The sequence below is a fragment of the Idiotropiscis lumnitzeri genome, chromosome 8, assembly GCF_059441095.1.
Source record: "Idiotropiscis lumnitzeri isolate Australia: NSW breed Sydney's pygmy pipehorse chromosome 8, RoL_Ilum_1.0, whole genome shotgun sequence".
Lineage (NCBI taxonomy): Eukaryota > Metazoa > Chordata > Actinopteri > Syngnathiformes > Syngnathidae > Idiotropiscis > Idiotropiscis lumnitzeri.
In genome coordinates, this window is record NC_142398.1 from 16,853,443 (window position 1) to 16,868,947 (window position 15,505).

The window sequence follows — 15,505 nt, forward strand, 5'->3', positions numbered from 1 at the left end:
AAATCCACGCAAGCACAAAGAGAACATGCCAACTCCATAGAAGAAGGCCACAGCAAAGGTTGAAACCTTGAACCTCAGAACTGTGAGACAGATTTGCAAAATACTCGACCACTGTCTGCGTCTCCCCCCATGTGGCATTTTCCTCTCATGTAGACCCCAACACCTAAATAGGATGGAAATTACATTTTACTTCATACGAAACATGAAAGACTGATATTCTTATTCCAGTTCTGCTGAATCATGCAGCCCAATCATAACTTGGGATGAAATATACAAACCATGCAGCAAATTGTGTTACAGAATTGTCTAGGTAAGATCACTGGCAAGACAATTCAAATAATAAAGTGAAAACTAAGAATGCAGGTACTATTTTTTTCTGTTTTCATAACGACATGAGCAAAATGTAAGAGAATTTCAGTGCCCAAGTGAATAGTTTTTACATTGCTCTGGGCGACCAAAATGTTTTGACAAAACTGCACCAACAAGAGAAATCCAGCAGATGGCAGTAGGCACAGTAGAACGGCACTTCCGGGAACTAGCAACAAGAACATCCAATCAAACAACAGTTGAATTCTAAGTCAGGAAAGACAGCTCCTTCGTTCTCATGCTGAAAACTAAACTACCGACACACCAACGAACCTGTACTGCCCTCTCTGGAATTTTAGCTCTATCAACAAAAGCCTCTCCGCAGAAATTTCGTTGCTTTTGAGCCACATCTGCTTCTCTTCAACAGCTGTTTCATGGGCACTCCGGAGGAAGAGAGAGGTCAGAGCGGAAGGCAACACTCGCTCTTAACGTACCATACATAAGCTAACGCTAACTTTCCATTGCTAACTTTGGTGGCTACCGCAATTTCTGTTGTTTTTGTACATTCGTAGCTGTGGAAATGATCCAATCGTGCATTGCATTTCGAACCAGCGGCCACAATAAGACCAAATTGCCACACTCTTTGACGTCGGGGCGTAACAAAATGACTTTAGCCGTGTTGTCGGGTTGGGTCAAAGTTGCGACACAAAAATGGGCTTTTGCTTATGGGATCGACACATTTCACGTTAAACTGCTTCAAATATGTAACGTTGTCTGCGTGAAGCAGCAGGGAGAAAACTACTCGATCGCTAACTTTATTCAAAAGCTCAATCTTCGACCAATTATTCAGTACACAGTCGTATCAACACAGTAATGTGCTTAATTACGTCTCAGGAATGAACATAAACGAACGTTTAAGTGGCGAAATTTCATTTGTTGTCTCCTGTCCCCTTTTCATGGTTTCTTCCTACAGACTGGGTAGATGTGGCAAATGAGCTGCTCGTGAAGTGTCGCATTGAACAGAAGCTGACTAAACTCACAGACTGTGACGCCAATGTGTTTATTAGTCTCTATGAAAACATCCTGAGAGAGAAGGTTCCAGGTAAGAAGATAACAAACGAGGTGCAGCACTTATTTGGAACTAACAGTGCCGTTTAAAAAAAAATGAAATCAATTAAATCAGGAGTGCTCAAATACCAATCATATAAAGAAGGGAAGCTTTCAGCATAATTTGGTCAAAAATTGAAAATGCGCTTTCAGACCTTCTTTGCATTTTCTGTGCATCTTTAATTGAATTCAAATATAAATACAAAGCGCCACAAGAAAACAGGAAATAAGTAATGCTATCTGATTATTTAGGCGTTTCACATTTTTGGGTGTGTTAAGTGACCCCAAGCATAGGACAAATGGTCACAATAATCAAATGAGTACACTTACAAATTTTAGCTATCAAGAACACTCTTGGGTTAACCACTTTTACACAGTTAACAAAGCACATCACTTCCGGTAATATGAAGATTCCAACTGGCAACATTACATTCACTCATCATTTCGTACAACACTCTGGTAATGCATACTGATTTGGTTTTTCACTTTTTTATCATTTTATTGTTTTTTTCTATACAACAGCCTTGACCTTCCACATTGTTGACCTATTCTGCTCTATGTGAGTAAATTCGTTGTCGTTCTTTTTTAGATTATATTGCAACGCCACGGAGTCAAGAGGATGACGTCCATAATATTCAGTGTGTGATTGACTCGCTGTCGCTGGATTATCTTCAAATCAGTCTCTCGCATATCACAGGTATAACCTTTTTGTGCGTCTGTGTAAATGTCATTGACACAATCGCACCATCATTTTATTTTTTTGGGGTGTTCAGACTAACAGTAGAAAATGTTGAGTGTAATATTTGTATGTTTACAGGAGAAAATGTCATCCAGGGTCACAAAGAGTCAATCAAGAACCTTTTGGATATCTTTGATGGTCTCTTGGAATATCTCAGTGAGGAGATCAGCGAGGACTCACAGAATGATGGTGGGCACATCTAACAATACTGAATGTTTGCTTTCACTGTTCTCAGTATATTGACGAGAACCAGTGATGATGTGTGGTCCCTTGTTACATAAACTGGGCGTGTTTCTTATTAAAACCAGCTCTGAAAAACAAAGACACATCTCATTTGGCAGAACTGAACAGTGTTTTGTTAGTGTGGCTTGACCTGCCCCTCAGACCACATTATGTAACTTCATCTGCACCTCATGAATGTCATGTTGCAGATGGAAAATACAGAGCAAATTTAGATCAAGTTGTCTGTTTATTGTGATGCCACACGTACGCTAGTTTGTTCTGTCAATTGTCACTAATCATACATGTTTGTTTTTATTACCGTTTTGCAATTTTTTGGGGCGGGGCTAATAATTCTTTTACCAAATCAGGGTCACAAAATGCTCTCCGAGAAGAAGCTCCCAGTGACAGCGAGGCGCCAACAACCAGCAATGCCATCAAGCAGATGGACACAAAGATGGAGGAAGCGTGTTTATCTTCTGAATGCGGAGCGTAAGTACATTCTTAGCTCTTTTTACACTGCCTTTTAAATCCAGGATAATTCTGGGTAGCTGGGTATAACCTCCACTGACATGAACTCGGTTGAACCAAGCTAGACCAAGAGGCCCTTCCCAAGCAAGTCCCTTAGTTGTTACATGTACTTCTTTCTGTTTGTCAGTAATGGACAGTTCAGTGAGTCAACTGAAATGCATTCTAGTGTGTCTGTTCCAGTGATGAACCGCTGGCTGACCACGTATCTTAAAACGCAGGTCCACTACGCAGTCCAGTGCGAATTCCCAACATTCCAGCAACAGTGAGCAGCCTGGATCACCGAGTGAGGTCATCGGGCTCGGAGTTTCAGCACGCACGTTTGCAGATCAACAAGAAGGTGAGATGCAAAAATATGCATTTCAAAACACAAGGTAGGCTCGGTAGATGGCGGTAATATTACCCAATTTGAGTGTAAAAGTTGAGTTGAATAAACTACTGTACTTCATTATTAACCTATGCTAAGGCTGTAATAAACTCCAGGAAAGTCCAGTAATGGTGCGTTTCCATTAGTCCGGTCCTACATCGAGCAAGGCGATTGGGGCCTTGTCATTATTGTCATCTGATTGACCGACAGCGATCTGGCAAGGAACTGCAGTGCACATGTCTGTTTACTGGTTTTACATGAGTGAGACTGAGCTGCCCTCCGGCGGTCGCCAAAGTCATAAAAATACAGTTTATACAATAAACGTAGTGTTTTCCAACAACACTAAACCACATTTATGATTTCATATATTGTATCTTGATGGTGACTAATGTAAATTGGACAATGTGTACATACAAAAAAATAATGATAGATGTTTTACATGGTATCTATGATACATCGTATTGTGGAACAGAGACAATTTCTATACATGTTGTACATTCATTGTCTTGTTTTTATCCCTGATTATCCGATTGGAATAGTGCACAATGTTTGTAGGGTCCTGCTACTATTTATCTTCTGACTCAACAGAACCAACTGTCCAGACGTTAACCGCGGATACAGTCGCGACCGCGGATGCAATTGCCACCTCTGGTCCCGCAAAGGATCAGGATGCACTTTTGACTGTACTGTCGCACACCGCCATTGCACTGCACCCACCCATGCAGAGCGATTCTCCTCACCACACCGACACAGACGCGCAGTCCATCGAGCCCGACTCAAATGCCGCTGGCCGTGCCGAGGAGCAACACGACCCTGCCGTCATCCAGGTATCAACGTCATCCTGCTTTTTAAATGTTGGATTTTAGCACGGCTTCTTTTTGTCATTTATGCATGTGCCCTCATCCTCCAGGGACAGACCTCCACCGCTGACGCAGAGAGTGTTGTGTGCAACGGGCTGCACTCTCCCGGTGGGTCAAAAAAACCCCAAACAAAAACACATTTGATCCCCACTTTTTGCATCTTAAATCTTGAGTCGAATACTCTGCCACCTCTGTGTCCCGTTTTTTTAGCCGTGAGTGAAAGAGATTCAACCAGCCAGCCAAGGGCCGACGTTTCGGTAGAGACGCTGCAGGTTGGAAAGCAGCAAACTGTCACTTTCCAATTAAGGGCCATAGTTTATTCACTTAAAACATCTCACTAGCAAGTATAATATTTTCAGCCTACTCAGGGAGGCCCCAAGAAGGTTTTATTTCACACGGAACCAGATGTCCTCCTCCTCACGCTGCAGGATGAGGCGTCAGCCACTACTCCGTCTCCGCCAGACACAGAGGAAGACAAGCAAGAGGAAGACCAGTGTCCTACGACGGGACCGCAGGGGGGAAGGTCTTCATGAAACTATTTCATTCTACCTTATGTTGCGTTCACTTTGAGCTCGTCTCGCGCAACCCTCCACTGTTTTGTGTGAGCAGCAGCTGGTTGGAAGAAGACGACGAGGATGAGGAGGAGGAGGAGGATGAAGACTTAAAGCAGACGCATTCTCACCAAAGGAAAAGAAACAGGCGCGCAGAAAAAGAACTGCATCACATTTCTGAGAAACTCACCCATAGAATTGATGAGCTGGATCAGGTGAGAACAGGTTCAAGTGCTTACGTTGCGTTCTTTTGGTAATTTTAGTTCACTACTTTTAATTTCATTACCTTTGTATTTAAATGTATTAAATCCTCCTGTCATTTTCACCTTTGCATTTAAACGTCACATATTTAGTTTGTAAATCCCTTTGAATGTAATTTTTAACTAGCGGTACGTGAAGCACATTGAGTTATCTTGTGTATGAAATGTGCTATGCACAGTTTGTCAATTCCTTTGTGCTCTATACTGAAGACATTTGGGTTTCAGAAACACAAATGTTGATCAAAAACAATGAAATTGACTTCTGAAAGGGACTGAAAATAAATCTGCCTTACTATTCCACTCAACATTTCACTTCACCTGCCCAACCATCACATTTTTTTCTTGATTTATTATATATATATTTTTTTGTCTTCCCTACAAGATGCTTAAACGACTTCTGGGCAACACTGGAGAGCCCAGAGCTGTCGGAGACGAGGAAGAAGAGTCTTACCTCAGTAACGACATTGCTGCACATCATAGGACTCCCGGACTAGACACGGGTGTGAATTTGCGTAGTACCCGCTAACAATGAGGATGTATTTCCCAGTGACTCAGAGAATAAGAATAGTTTGTCATTTCAGGAACAGCCGAACCCAAATCACGAGATCATCACTCCATGCTGGAGCACTCGGAAGATGACGAGAAAGAAGCCCCGAGCTTCTGTGGCGACGGCCGACAAACAAACATCCCAACTGGTCCTCTGGTGTGGCAAAGTGAGCCGCCGCGCCGTACTAAACACAGAAAGGTTGTTTTGAATTTTAAATCTGCCTCGTAAAATCGTGTTTGACTTCCAATGTTCAGATATTTATGTGTTGTGGTCGGCTTCACGTTCTTTGTCTAAACCAGACTGTGCTGAACCAAGCCTACGAGGCGGAATTGACGAGATTGGAAGACAAAAAACAAGCAGATCTCAGCAAGGAAAGAAACAAAGCCCAGGAGGCTGTAAGTCGCCACTCTAGTGTCATCAACAACCAAGTGTCGCTACTTTTGCTACCACTTTCTCAGAACACGACTTGGTTGTGTGTGTACAGGAGCGACAGTACAGAAAAGCCTTACTCAACGATTTGCCCAAGCCGCACAGAACATTTCCGTCGACAAGCAAGTCCCAGCCGAAAGTCCACACGCAAAGCACATCAGCACGACTACGAACACCCAAGAAAACTCCACCGCGTAAGATGCATTTTTTTCCCCCATCTGCATATACGTTTTCAATTTTGTGTTTTTGCAAAAGACTTTGAAACCAGTTATCGTGAAATACCAAAATTAACTGCTTGGGTGTGACTGAGTACAATTTTCACAGAAGTTTTGCTGGAACCGCATTAAAGCAGAGCATATCCTACTTTGAACAGCAAAATAGCAAGCAATTTAATACTCGTCTGGGGAGGAGATTAATGCAAAACAATGCTACACAGCAAAACAGGAAATGTTACAGCGTACCGAATGTCAGTTGGGAGGAGTGGCCTACAAGTTTAAAAATACATTCATGTTAAGGATAAGCGATTCAGAAAATGAATACATATGACAAATGTGATTTGTTTTCACTACACAGCTTTGAGTTTGACTTTTGAGATCAGCCAAAAAAATGTTCTCAAACTTACATTACAGTACAGCTCATCTTTTTGCGTTTAAAAAAATAAGTGAGCGACACATGATATTCTTGACCTTCATTTTCTCCTTCTAGTCAAAGTGAAGGATAATGAGCTCCTGCCTGTGCTCCTGGATGAGCTCCCATTCCTGCACATCTCCTCACACGATCTTGGCCGCATGTGGCAGAAGCAGAAGCAGCAGGTGGAACTACTCCACGCACAAGCCTCTGCCCAGAAGCAACGGCGCAGCCGATTTTCCCAAGAGGTTTGTAGTCGATCTTGTTTGCTACTGAAGACTGAGATCAAGTAAACAAAGGACGCCCCCAACCCTGTGTGACAGTTTGAAGAAGCTCAGAGAAAGCATGACCTGCTGGTGGGGATGGTCCACAGACAGCAGGAGCACAGCAGACGTCTGGTGAGTTCACACACGCACACATTTGTTCCAATGAGTTCCTAACAGCAAGGAAAGAGCAGGCTGTGACGCGCTACGGTCTTAATCCTCCAAGAGGGACTTCAAAGAGCACAGCCAGCAGCAGAAGTCCACCCAGACCCGACTGAGAGAACAGCGGCAGCAGATCGCTCGGGCCAGGAAGTACCACCATGACTACCACGTCCAACACCGGGCTCGGCTCATGAAGGCTCGCATCAACGAGGAAAAGGTGACCACGTGACGCCCTCCCTCCCGTAACCTCTCACGGCTTCTAACACACTCGCTGTCCACATCCCGCCTGAGCATCCAGTGTGTGTTTTGTGCGTGTCCGTGTAGATGTTTCGGCAACTCTTTGAGGAGGGTTTGGAGGTGCAGAAGGCTCGCCTGAAGGAGCAGAGAGCGTTTGCCACGGAGCAACGGCTGCAGCACCAGAAGCGACACCAGGACCACATCGAGTCAATGGAGAACTACTACAAAGATCAAGTAAGAAGTACACAAATATGCACACTTGCTTTGGTGGGAGTGAGAATGAGATCCAGTGCAAGAGTTTAGACATTGTAAAAGCATAACAATGGAGATTATGCACAACAGTGTCATTTTTGGGGGGGAAAAAAGTCCATCTGTGTAGGTTCTAACTATCATAGAATTCATTTGATCTGACTTCTTTGAATCTGTTTGCAGTTTTCACTACTGGCTGAAAAACTTGCACTTGAACAACAGGAGATCCAGATTCGTAAAAAAGCCCAAGAAAAGGTTAAAAAAATATATCTTAAAACAATCTGGTAACGTGTGCAGTATGTTAAGCCGCGATGCATTTGTGCAGGTGCTGCTCAAGATGAAACGCGAGCTACGTTCCAAGATGGAGCGTGAGATCGGCGAGCTGCAGAAGATCATCATCCAGAATGACCAGGACGACCACTTCCAGGATTTGGAGGTCCAGAGGTTGCGCAATCGAGTCCGCATGGCTTCTTTCCACTGCCGCAATAGCTGTCTGCACTGACCTTCATGTCTGGAGCTCGGCTAGAGGAACAAAGCTCAAGTACAACGTCCTGATGGCTGCTCATATTTGCACAAGAGGAGCACACGCTCGCAAACATTGATCGGGTACGAGAGGGGGAAACAAGATTTGATGAACTGAAAACAGTCCGACAAATTGTAACTAACTGTTCCTTCACTGTGACCTTATTCTATTGTAGCTGGTTACCTGTACAAATGTTCCTTCTTTTGCCAAATGACCAGAAGTTTTAACTCCCTTTTACTATGTGCTCTTAAGTCTTCCTTTCATGCCTGAGTGGTATATTTATTTTTTTTAAATTAAATCTGGCCTTTTTTTTTGGCGTAAATACTAATCAGGTGTTGGCACGCTCTAATAAATGGGACAATAACAATCAAGTCTTAAAAGGAGCCAAAGCTAGAACTGCAACATACTGATGTGTGATGAAGGGTGTGGATTTAGGAGGGAAATTAACTTCTATGAAGCTTGCGATGGTGTCTAAACCTTTAATGACAAACAAGACTCTAATGCTGTTGAATTGTGGGTAATTGAATCTCCACTGGAACCAATAAACCTCACATTACAATGCTCTGACCTTGTCTACCATTGCATCCAACCACTATGAGTGAGTTTGTGTGTCCGAGGACAAGTGACAATAACCTTAGAATGACATACGCATATAAAACCCAAGAGGAACTGTTACAAAAAGCCAAAACAATTAATCAGGATATAATAAAAGACAAATGAGGTAGGACTACATCTCTTTTTTTAATGGAACTGAAGTAAATTAATTTCTATTTTTTAATTGAGATGAGCCTGGACCACGTTGAGATATGACCACGTATGAGTAAATCAAAGCTTCTTTTAATAGTCGCTGGGGTTAGAAAGGAAGCGGTTACCAATAAGTAAATTTAGGAGGTTGAACAATCATCGAAGATTAAAAGTTTGAACTTCCAAAATGAGCAAACTTACTTTGTACGTCTGTGAGGAAGCGTTCACAATTACCCAATTATTTTTTTCCTATTTGGTAAATTGCACATTACTTTCCACAAATCTGTAACGCAGACGTGAGTCTTATTTTACCAAATTATTGACCACTCTTAAGTGTTGAAAAGAGTTTGCATTCTTTGGCGATGCAATGTTAACGTTTGAAGAAACATACAATTATTGAGGTGGCCTGAAAAGTTTTCATTTTGGAGATACGGAGACTGCCCAACGTCTGGTGATGTCGCCGTTCTTGCGTGATGTCATTTCCTACATCTATTCTACCTATATCATTTAAAATGGCGTTCTAAGTGTATGCAGTGAAAATAAGTTTGCTCACCTCAGCTCAATCAAAACGCCAGGTTTTGGTGATATTAAAAGAAAACGACCACCATTAAGAATATATATGTATGCAAAATTGTTATACCGACTGTAAAAATCTAATGAGCCAGTACATCCTTCAGTTGTGTTTCAGTAGCATTACAGTCATCCACCGTCAATTTCTCAAATGAAACCAATTTATCCGAGTATAATACAAGTCAGTGAAGGCATTTCACACGCAGGGCTTCAGTGAAGTCCTACTTGAATAAATTTCATCTCATAATACCATCATTTATGACACCACGGCTGGAGAAATATACAGAAAGACACTTACACGCTACTGAGTGAGTGTTGGACGACCTAGCTGCTCTTGAAAGGTCCGTCTTGAAAATGGCCTCGCATGTGTATCTCCAATTAAATCCACATTTTCCCTACTTCGAACATTATGGTTTAAAAAAGCAAGAATATATTTCACATTTTCGAACGGTCGCCAAGTTATGACTTTCAGGTGTGTTGATTCCGCATAGCGCGGAACTCACGAGTGAGTATCCAACCACAGGACGCGTTCATCACCTTCAACGTAAGGTCAGCAAGAAGGCCTTACTGTCGCCCACTCGTGATCTGATTGGCTATCGCAACTGTCAATCAACTGTAAAAGCCCTCTTGAGACAGAACAGACGCACGCACGACAGTATCTGAAGGCCTCCGCAAAATAGCGCGCGTTTCTGGTATTATGAAATTCGCCTGGCAACACGAGCTAGCCGAATTCTGATTGGATAAAAACTTTAACCTAAAAATTCAACACTAGGATATAACAACATGTGAAGAAGATGATCAAGATTTCTTGATTATGTTAGGCCAGGAGAGAAGGCCTTGACTGTCCACCACTGATACTAGTTGATACCAGTTAAATAATCATACCGGATGATGACAAACAGAAATGAGTGATACACATGCTTGTATAAAACATAATGCTGTCACATCCAGACAGCAGTGTTTTATTGCTCTGCTTTCTGCAGGTGTACAAGAATTAGTTGCCACCCCCCCACCCCTGCCATCCTTTTAATATCTTTGTTTCTTTATTGTCCATTTGTACAAGTGTCAATTAGAAGCTCACAGAGCAGCTGAGGTGAAAAACGGAATATTTACTGTAACAATAAATACAAAAACCTGGGTAAAATTGGAGGCAGAATTAATTGAAAAAGATGGTTGGTTTTATTAGGGACAATTTGGCCCCCCCTAAGTGATCATTTGCATGAGTGAGTCAGCCAGCAAACATGGCAAAGCGACACAGATGACGTGGACAAACATACATGTGCGGCATAGCGGGAACATGGGCGTGTGCATATATGTGGTCTACATCAAAATCAGTCCATTTGTATTTGGTACATAAAGGGAAGTGTCCAAGTATACATGACATGTGCAAATACCACTTGCAATGCATTTATAGTTAAACGATAATATCAAATAAATCCTCTGTAAATGTTCATAGAACAATTTGTAAGCTCTTCGTGGTTGCAGACAGAAAAGAAATAAGAAAAAAAAAAGATAATTCACAAGTCCAAACAAATTGACATGGTTATGCAAAACAGATCTGTTGAGAAAAGATATGAAACTTTGTCCTCGGTGCTGCTTGGAATTTAGTGGAAACATCCCCAGTAGCAAACGCTTTTCCTATGAATGGATGACTATTGAAAAGTCAGGTGTCTCTTGTTTTGCATCAAGCCCTCCTCATGTAATCATGTAAAAAATAAGGTACATCCCAAGAAAAAAAACAAAAACAAAAAGAAAAGCAGAGTTCACCTGAGAATGCAAAAGGGGTCTGTGACAGACATGCGGCATTTGCACGGAACACAAAACAAAATCATATATTTGTACATATATACTCGCTGTATAGATACGTGTTCCTCTAGTCTGTATACTTGTAAAATATAGAATATCAAAGAAGACATGATACATTTCAAAACAGGGATTCCCACACTGAGCCAAGTAAAACGCTGGAAGATATTTTATTTATCGCCAATCTGGCAAAAATAAAAAGGGGCTTTTTGATTTGCTGCGTTTTCCCTCATTTGTATTTCATCCAAGTTTGCGTTGTGAGGGAGGAACATGCGCTTTTATTTGACTCGTTCGGGAAACCCTGTTTTCATGTTGGGTGGGAGGACTCCTGACATCATTGCTCACTTGCTAAAGTGCTTGACAGTGACAAGTGAAAATAAACATCGGTCTGTCTGCAGCAGCGCACACTTTGCATCACATGACGGGACAGCGAATCGTGCGGGGCGGGTGAGGTGAAGAAAGCATCCATAAAAATGCGGATGGATGAGGGAGAATTAAAAAAAAATACAAAAATAAAAAAAATCAATTGTTTATCTTGAGCGGCTTTAAACATGAGCAGTGGAACCACCAAAGTGGAAAAATGTGGAATTGAAACCATCAGTGAGCGACGACAAGATGTTTTTTACATTTTGGTGATGTGAAGAGGAAAAACTGTGATAACCATAGAAAAAGAAATTAAAGTTATTATGAGAGCAACTTCAAAGGAGTAATTTTTACTTCTGTGGTGGTTCATTAAATTTCTGTCAGTTAAAAGTGATGCAATGTCACGAAAGGCAGCCTGTACAGTAAATAAATTAATTTGCTTTATACAGATTCCTGGGAAACTTTTTATGTTCGTGTTCAACTTTGGAGGTTCCACTGTAAGGTATTGGAGAGGAGAAAGACCAACTTTGTATTCAAACATGGATTTGGACACACGCGCACACAGACAACTTCTTCACCAGAGTCCGTTTCCTCAGCAGCTGATAAGCTTGACTCCAAAAAAAAAAAAAAAAATATTAAGCATCATAGCGCGATCCAAAAACAATATATTACCTTTATAGGGCTGCTATTAAAAGTGGACTTTTTTTTTTTCTTTTCAATGAAGGGCTTGAGAATTGATCTGAATCCCTCGCATACACACACACACATTCGCACGCATGCGAGTTTGGACTGAGGTAGGATGAAAGTGCAGCTCTCCACAAAGACGTGTGAATTTGATGAACATGGAGAACTTGGGCAAGAAGTGGCTACCTGAAAAAGACGCGGCGACAAGTGGCAGGAGCGTGACGCGCACAGAGCAACACTGATTCTTGTCCTGCTCTTAAACGCCCAGAAGGAGTTTTCAAATGAGCGGTGGGGGAGCGCGGGGGCGGGCTCTAAGTCCACGTGCCTGCTCGCAGCCATGCTACAACATGAAGAAACATCGAAGAAAGAGGTGCTCCGGGCCATTCCGTTATGGGAAGAACATGGACAGCAGCGTGAAAGAAAAGAGGAAGACTGCGGGATGCTCAGTTAGGCTGCATGGATGAGTCCGTAGTACAGTCTCAGGTCAACACACACACGCACGCACGCACGCACGCACGCACACGCACACGCACACACAGGGCGCCTCATTCCACTGCGAAGCCGCAGGTCTCCTCGATAGCGGTCAGCAGCTTGTCGTATAGCTTGTCGTAGCTCTCGTAGGGCGGAATGTCAATACGGTTGAAGCTGAAACAATAGCATGTGAGAAAGTTTAAAAAAAAAACACAGAAGTTACAAATAAAGAATAGTGTGGGAGTGGCCTAGTGAGGAACATGTTTTTTTTTGCTGTACTAAAGACCCAATCCCAATAGCACGTATGTCTCATCTTGTCCTTTCTGCCTTGAAAATATATTTTTTTAATTGTTAATAAGGATGCAATGTTGTGTAGAGGTACTTATAACAAGTTTATAGATTTATAGTAGCTTCGAAGAGTTGGGGGTGGGCCAAAATATTTTCTTCTGAGTGTGTGTGTGTGTATTTGAGTGAGACAAACCAGGTGTGGGCTTTGGGCAAATTGTTGGTGTTGGCATCAATCTGATGAATGGTGAAAAGTCGAGGCCCCGCAGCACCTGCAGGCAAAAACAGCAAGAAAGCAAACAAGGTTCAGCAAATGTTTCACCTTTTCACGTGTTACTTTGAAACTAAAAAAAAAAAACAGTCGAGACTCTGAAGCTCAAATGACGAGGTCATACGTTGTCCACCCCACGGCAATACAGAAGAGTTCTTGTGAGAGCATTCATTGTACCTTGTAAGGCCTTGAAACCCTGAAGGGGCACCCTGGAGGAGCCGGTGACAAACTGTAGCAGGCGCGCCCGCCTCTCCTCATCAAAGGACTCCACCGCCTTCCAGAACCATTTGACAATGTTGCTGTCGGGCGTGCAGTGCTTGAGACGCGTGTTCGACTTCCAGTCAGAGACGTCGATCTTTCCCAGGCCGCACACGATCAGCTGGAAGAGAAGATGGAAGGTTGAAACCGCGAGACAAGTGACGGGCGTGATGACGACGATGCCGGGCGCATTGTCGCGTCTTTGCTTCCGTACCTCGAGCTCCTTCTCGTCGAAGGATTTGAGGAGATGTTGTGGGATCACCTCGTTGAAGCCTTTCTGCAGGGCCAAAAACTGAGCCTCGATACCGTGTAGGAAACGCCAGTTGACATATAACCTGCAAAAGTATGGAACACACTATTTAGGCTGCCAGTATGTTGACATCCAGTGAAAAAACAGAAAACATGGCTGTCAAATAAAATGAAATCTTCGATCATTTTTTGGAAACCCATTTTGAATGGTTTGCATTTTCACGCTCTAAAACAAAAGTGTCCTATAAATTGATGATTGAGAGCCAAATGGCATAAACAACAACTTGTCAACGTGTGGTGATCGTTCGCCTTCATACCTGACGTACTCCTTTTTGGTATCCTCGCTGACCGAGATGCTCTTTCCGTTGGGTTTCAGCTCATGCTGGATGATCTCTCCATAAGCGTTGTGCTCAACACAGAAGGTGTGGTCCAGGACGCCAGTGATGTCATTGTCCCTGGGGAGAAATACGGTAACGAGCACATTTCGTTATATGAGGGGGAGATGACTCATTAAAAAAATAATGGCAACTAAAAATCAACACAGTACAGTAGTTACGATGGCTGGCTAGTGCTAGAATATTTTAGCACATCATTTGGTAGGCTTAGTAATATTACTTTTAGATTGTGCATACTAAATAAAAAAGCTGAATTTTCCATGTGTACTTGATACTGGATATTCGTTTGCATGTGTGAGATTGTCCATTTTACTCACTTAGCAAATTACACACAACAGTTTATGACTTTGCATTACTTAGTTTATAATTTTATTCTCAGTAGACTTATTTATACTACTGTTATGTTTATTTCTGAATGCAAGAAATTAATATAAAGACCACGTCTAAAATGACAAAAAAAAAAAAATAAAGAAAAATCACCAGAGGGCGCCACTAACATTTCAACCACCTTCGATTAGATCGCTCTCGGTTATTAAGATCACTGTGTGATTGTGTAAATAGTAACAACTGAAATGACAAAACTAAAAGCTATGTAAAGCAGCTTGAGTATTGTTGTTATTGCCAGATGACTCGTATAATTGAGTAGAAAAGAAATGTTTGGCGAGAAAGACATCTTACAGGATCCAAACGAGACTGTTGTGGAGGTCGGGGTCCACGGACTCCATGTCGTCCAGTGTGATGGGTTTTCCCAGCAGTTGCTTGTAAAAGGGCAGAGTGAAGCCTCCGTCAATGTAGTGGCCGTGAAACACGGCCATGCCCATGATGCGACCCACAAAGTGGAAATATGACAGGTGCTCCTGCAGATTAAACATGACATGAATGTTAAATGTCAGCCACGTAAATTTTGCGATTCAATCGTTCTTACAGGGTTGACGGCCGAGTCGGGGTTAATCTGTAAAGTGTAGATGTCGTCTCTGGAGTACTGGAACAAGCCGTAGTACGGGTTCAGCATCTCATGTGACAACAAGTACAACCATTCCCTAGAACACAAACATGCGCAAAGTGTTACATATATAATTGCGTTCAGTGTGATATGACAAGAAAATGTTCTACTTGAGCGGGCATGTCCGGCTCTGGTCTGCCCGTTTTCCATCCCTCGTCACAGCAATACACCTGATTCAAATGATCAGCTCATCAGCAAGCTCAGAAGAAGCGGGACAACGATCCTGATCATTTGTATCCGGTGCGTTGCAGCAGAGAGAGAGAGAAAACAGGCAGGACAGCGGTCCTTGAGGACCGAGTCTGGACACACCGGTACTTGAACAAAAGTACCTTGCGACACCGCCGTAGTCAAGTCCCTCTTCTCCTCTGAATTTGATCATCAGTCTTTTCCACAAATCCTTTGGTCGCATCTTCATCACTTGCCGGTACGATTCCT

The 15,505-nt window shown here is 42.5% G+C and overlaps 2 protein-coding genes across 5 annotated transcripts in view; one reads left to right on the top strand and one right to left on the bottom strand.

Moving 5' to 3' along the window:
* The first annotated feature begins 565 nt into the window (after positions 1–565).
* Positions 566–8,539, top strand: LOC148332429 (centrosomal protein of 95 kDa-like). Of its 3 annotated transcripts, none has more exons than XM_088303736.1 (21): positions 566–765; positions 1,280–1,408; positions 2,003–2,110; positions 2,231–2,341; positions 2,743–2,863; positions 3,121–3,239; positions 3,855–4,093; positions 4,177–4,234; positions 4,337–4,398; positions 4,486–4,649; positions 4,736–4,892; positions 5,320–5,437; positions 5,519–5,682; positions 5,784–5,879; positions 5,969–6,107; positions 6,619–6,788; positions 6,864–6,938; positions 7,030–7,182; positions 7,290–7,436; positions 7,635–7,706; positions 7,777–8,539. In XM_088303736.1, exons 1-21 carry the CDS (start codon positions 741–743, stop codon positions 7,951–7,953), a joined length of 2,604 nt encoding a protein of 867 aa, XP_088159862.1. In that variant the 5' UTR covers positions 566–740; the 3' UTR covers positions 7,954–8,539. The 3 variants fall into 3 exon arrangements, with proteins under 3 accessions (XP_088159862.1, XP_088159863.1, XP_088159864.1); XM_088303737.1 differs by having other exon boundaries at positions 5,525–5,682; XM_088303738.1 differs by having other exon boundaries at positions 4,555–4,649.
* A 1,670-nt stretch (positions 8,540–10,209) lies between these two features.
* LOC148332430 (E3 ubiquitin-protein ligase SMURF2-like) overlaps positions 10,210–15,505 on the bottom strand; it is a 39,175-nt gene continuing 33,879 nt past the window's right edge. For both annotated transcript variants that reach the window (XM_088302923.1, XM_088302922.1), the window contains exons 13-20: positions 15,400–15,503; positions 14,993–15,107; positions 14,746–14,924; positions 13,990–14,127; positions 13,638–13,758; positions 13,343–13,544; positions 13,091–13,166; positions 10,210–12,783 (exon numbers count right to left, since the gene is read on the bottom strand). In XM_088302923.1, the coding sequence (XP_088159049.1) occupies positions 12,684–12,783; positions 13,091–13,166; positions 13,343–13,544; positions 13,638–13,758; positions 13,990–14,127; positions 14,746–14,924; positions 14,993–15,107; positions 15,400–15,503 (1,035 nt within the window). In that variant the 3' untranslated portion in view covers positions 10,210–12,683. The remainder of the gene's footprint in view (positions 12,784–13,090; positions 13,167–13,342; positions 13,545–13,637; positions 13,759–13,989; positions 14,128–14,745; positions 14,925–14,992; positions 15,108–15,399; positions 15,504–15,505) is intronic.

Coding starts and splice junctions, on each gene's coding strand:
- LOC148332429 (XM_088303736.1), top strand. CDS start 741: ATGGGCACTCCGGAGGAAGAGAGAG. Junction 2,342..2,742: donor CGAGGACTCACAGAATGATG/GTGGGCACATCT, acceptor TTACCAAATCAG/GGTCACAAAATGCTCTCCGA. Junction 6,939..7,029: donor AGGAGCACAGCAGACGTCTG/GTGAGTTCACAC, acceptor TAATCCTCCAAG/AGGGACTTCAAAGAGCACAG.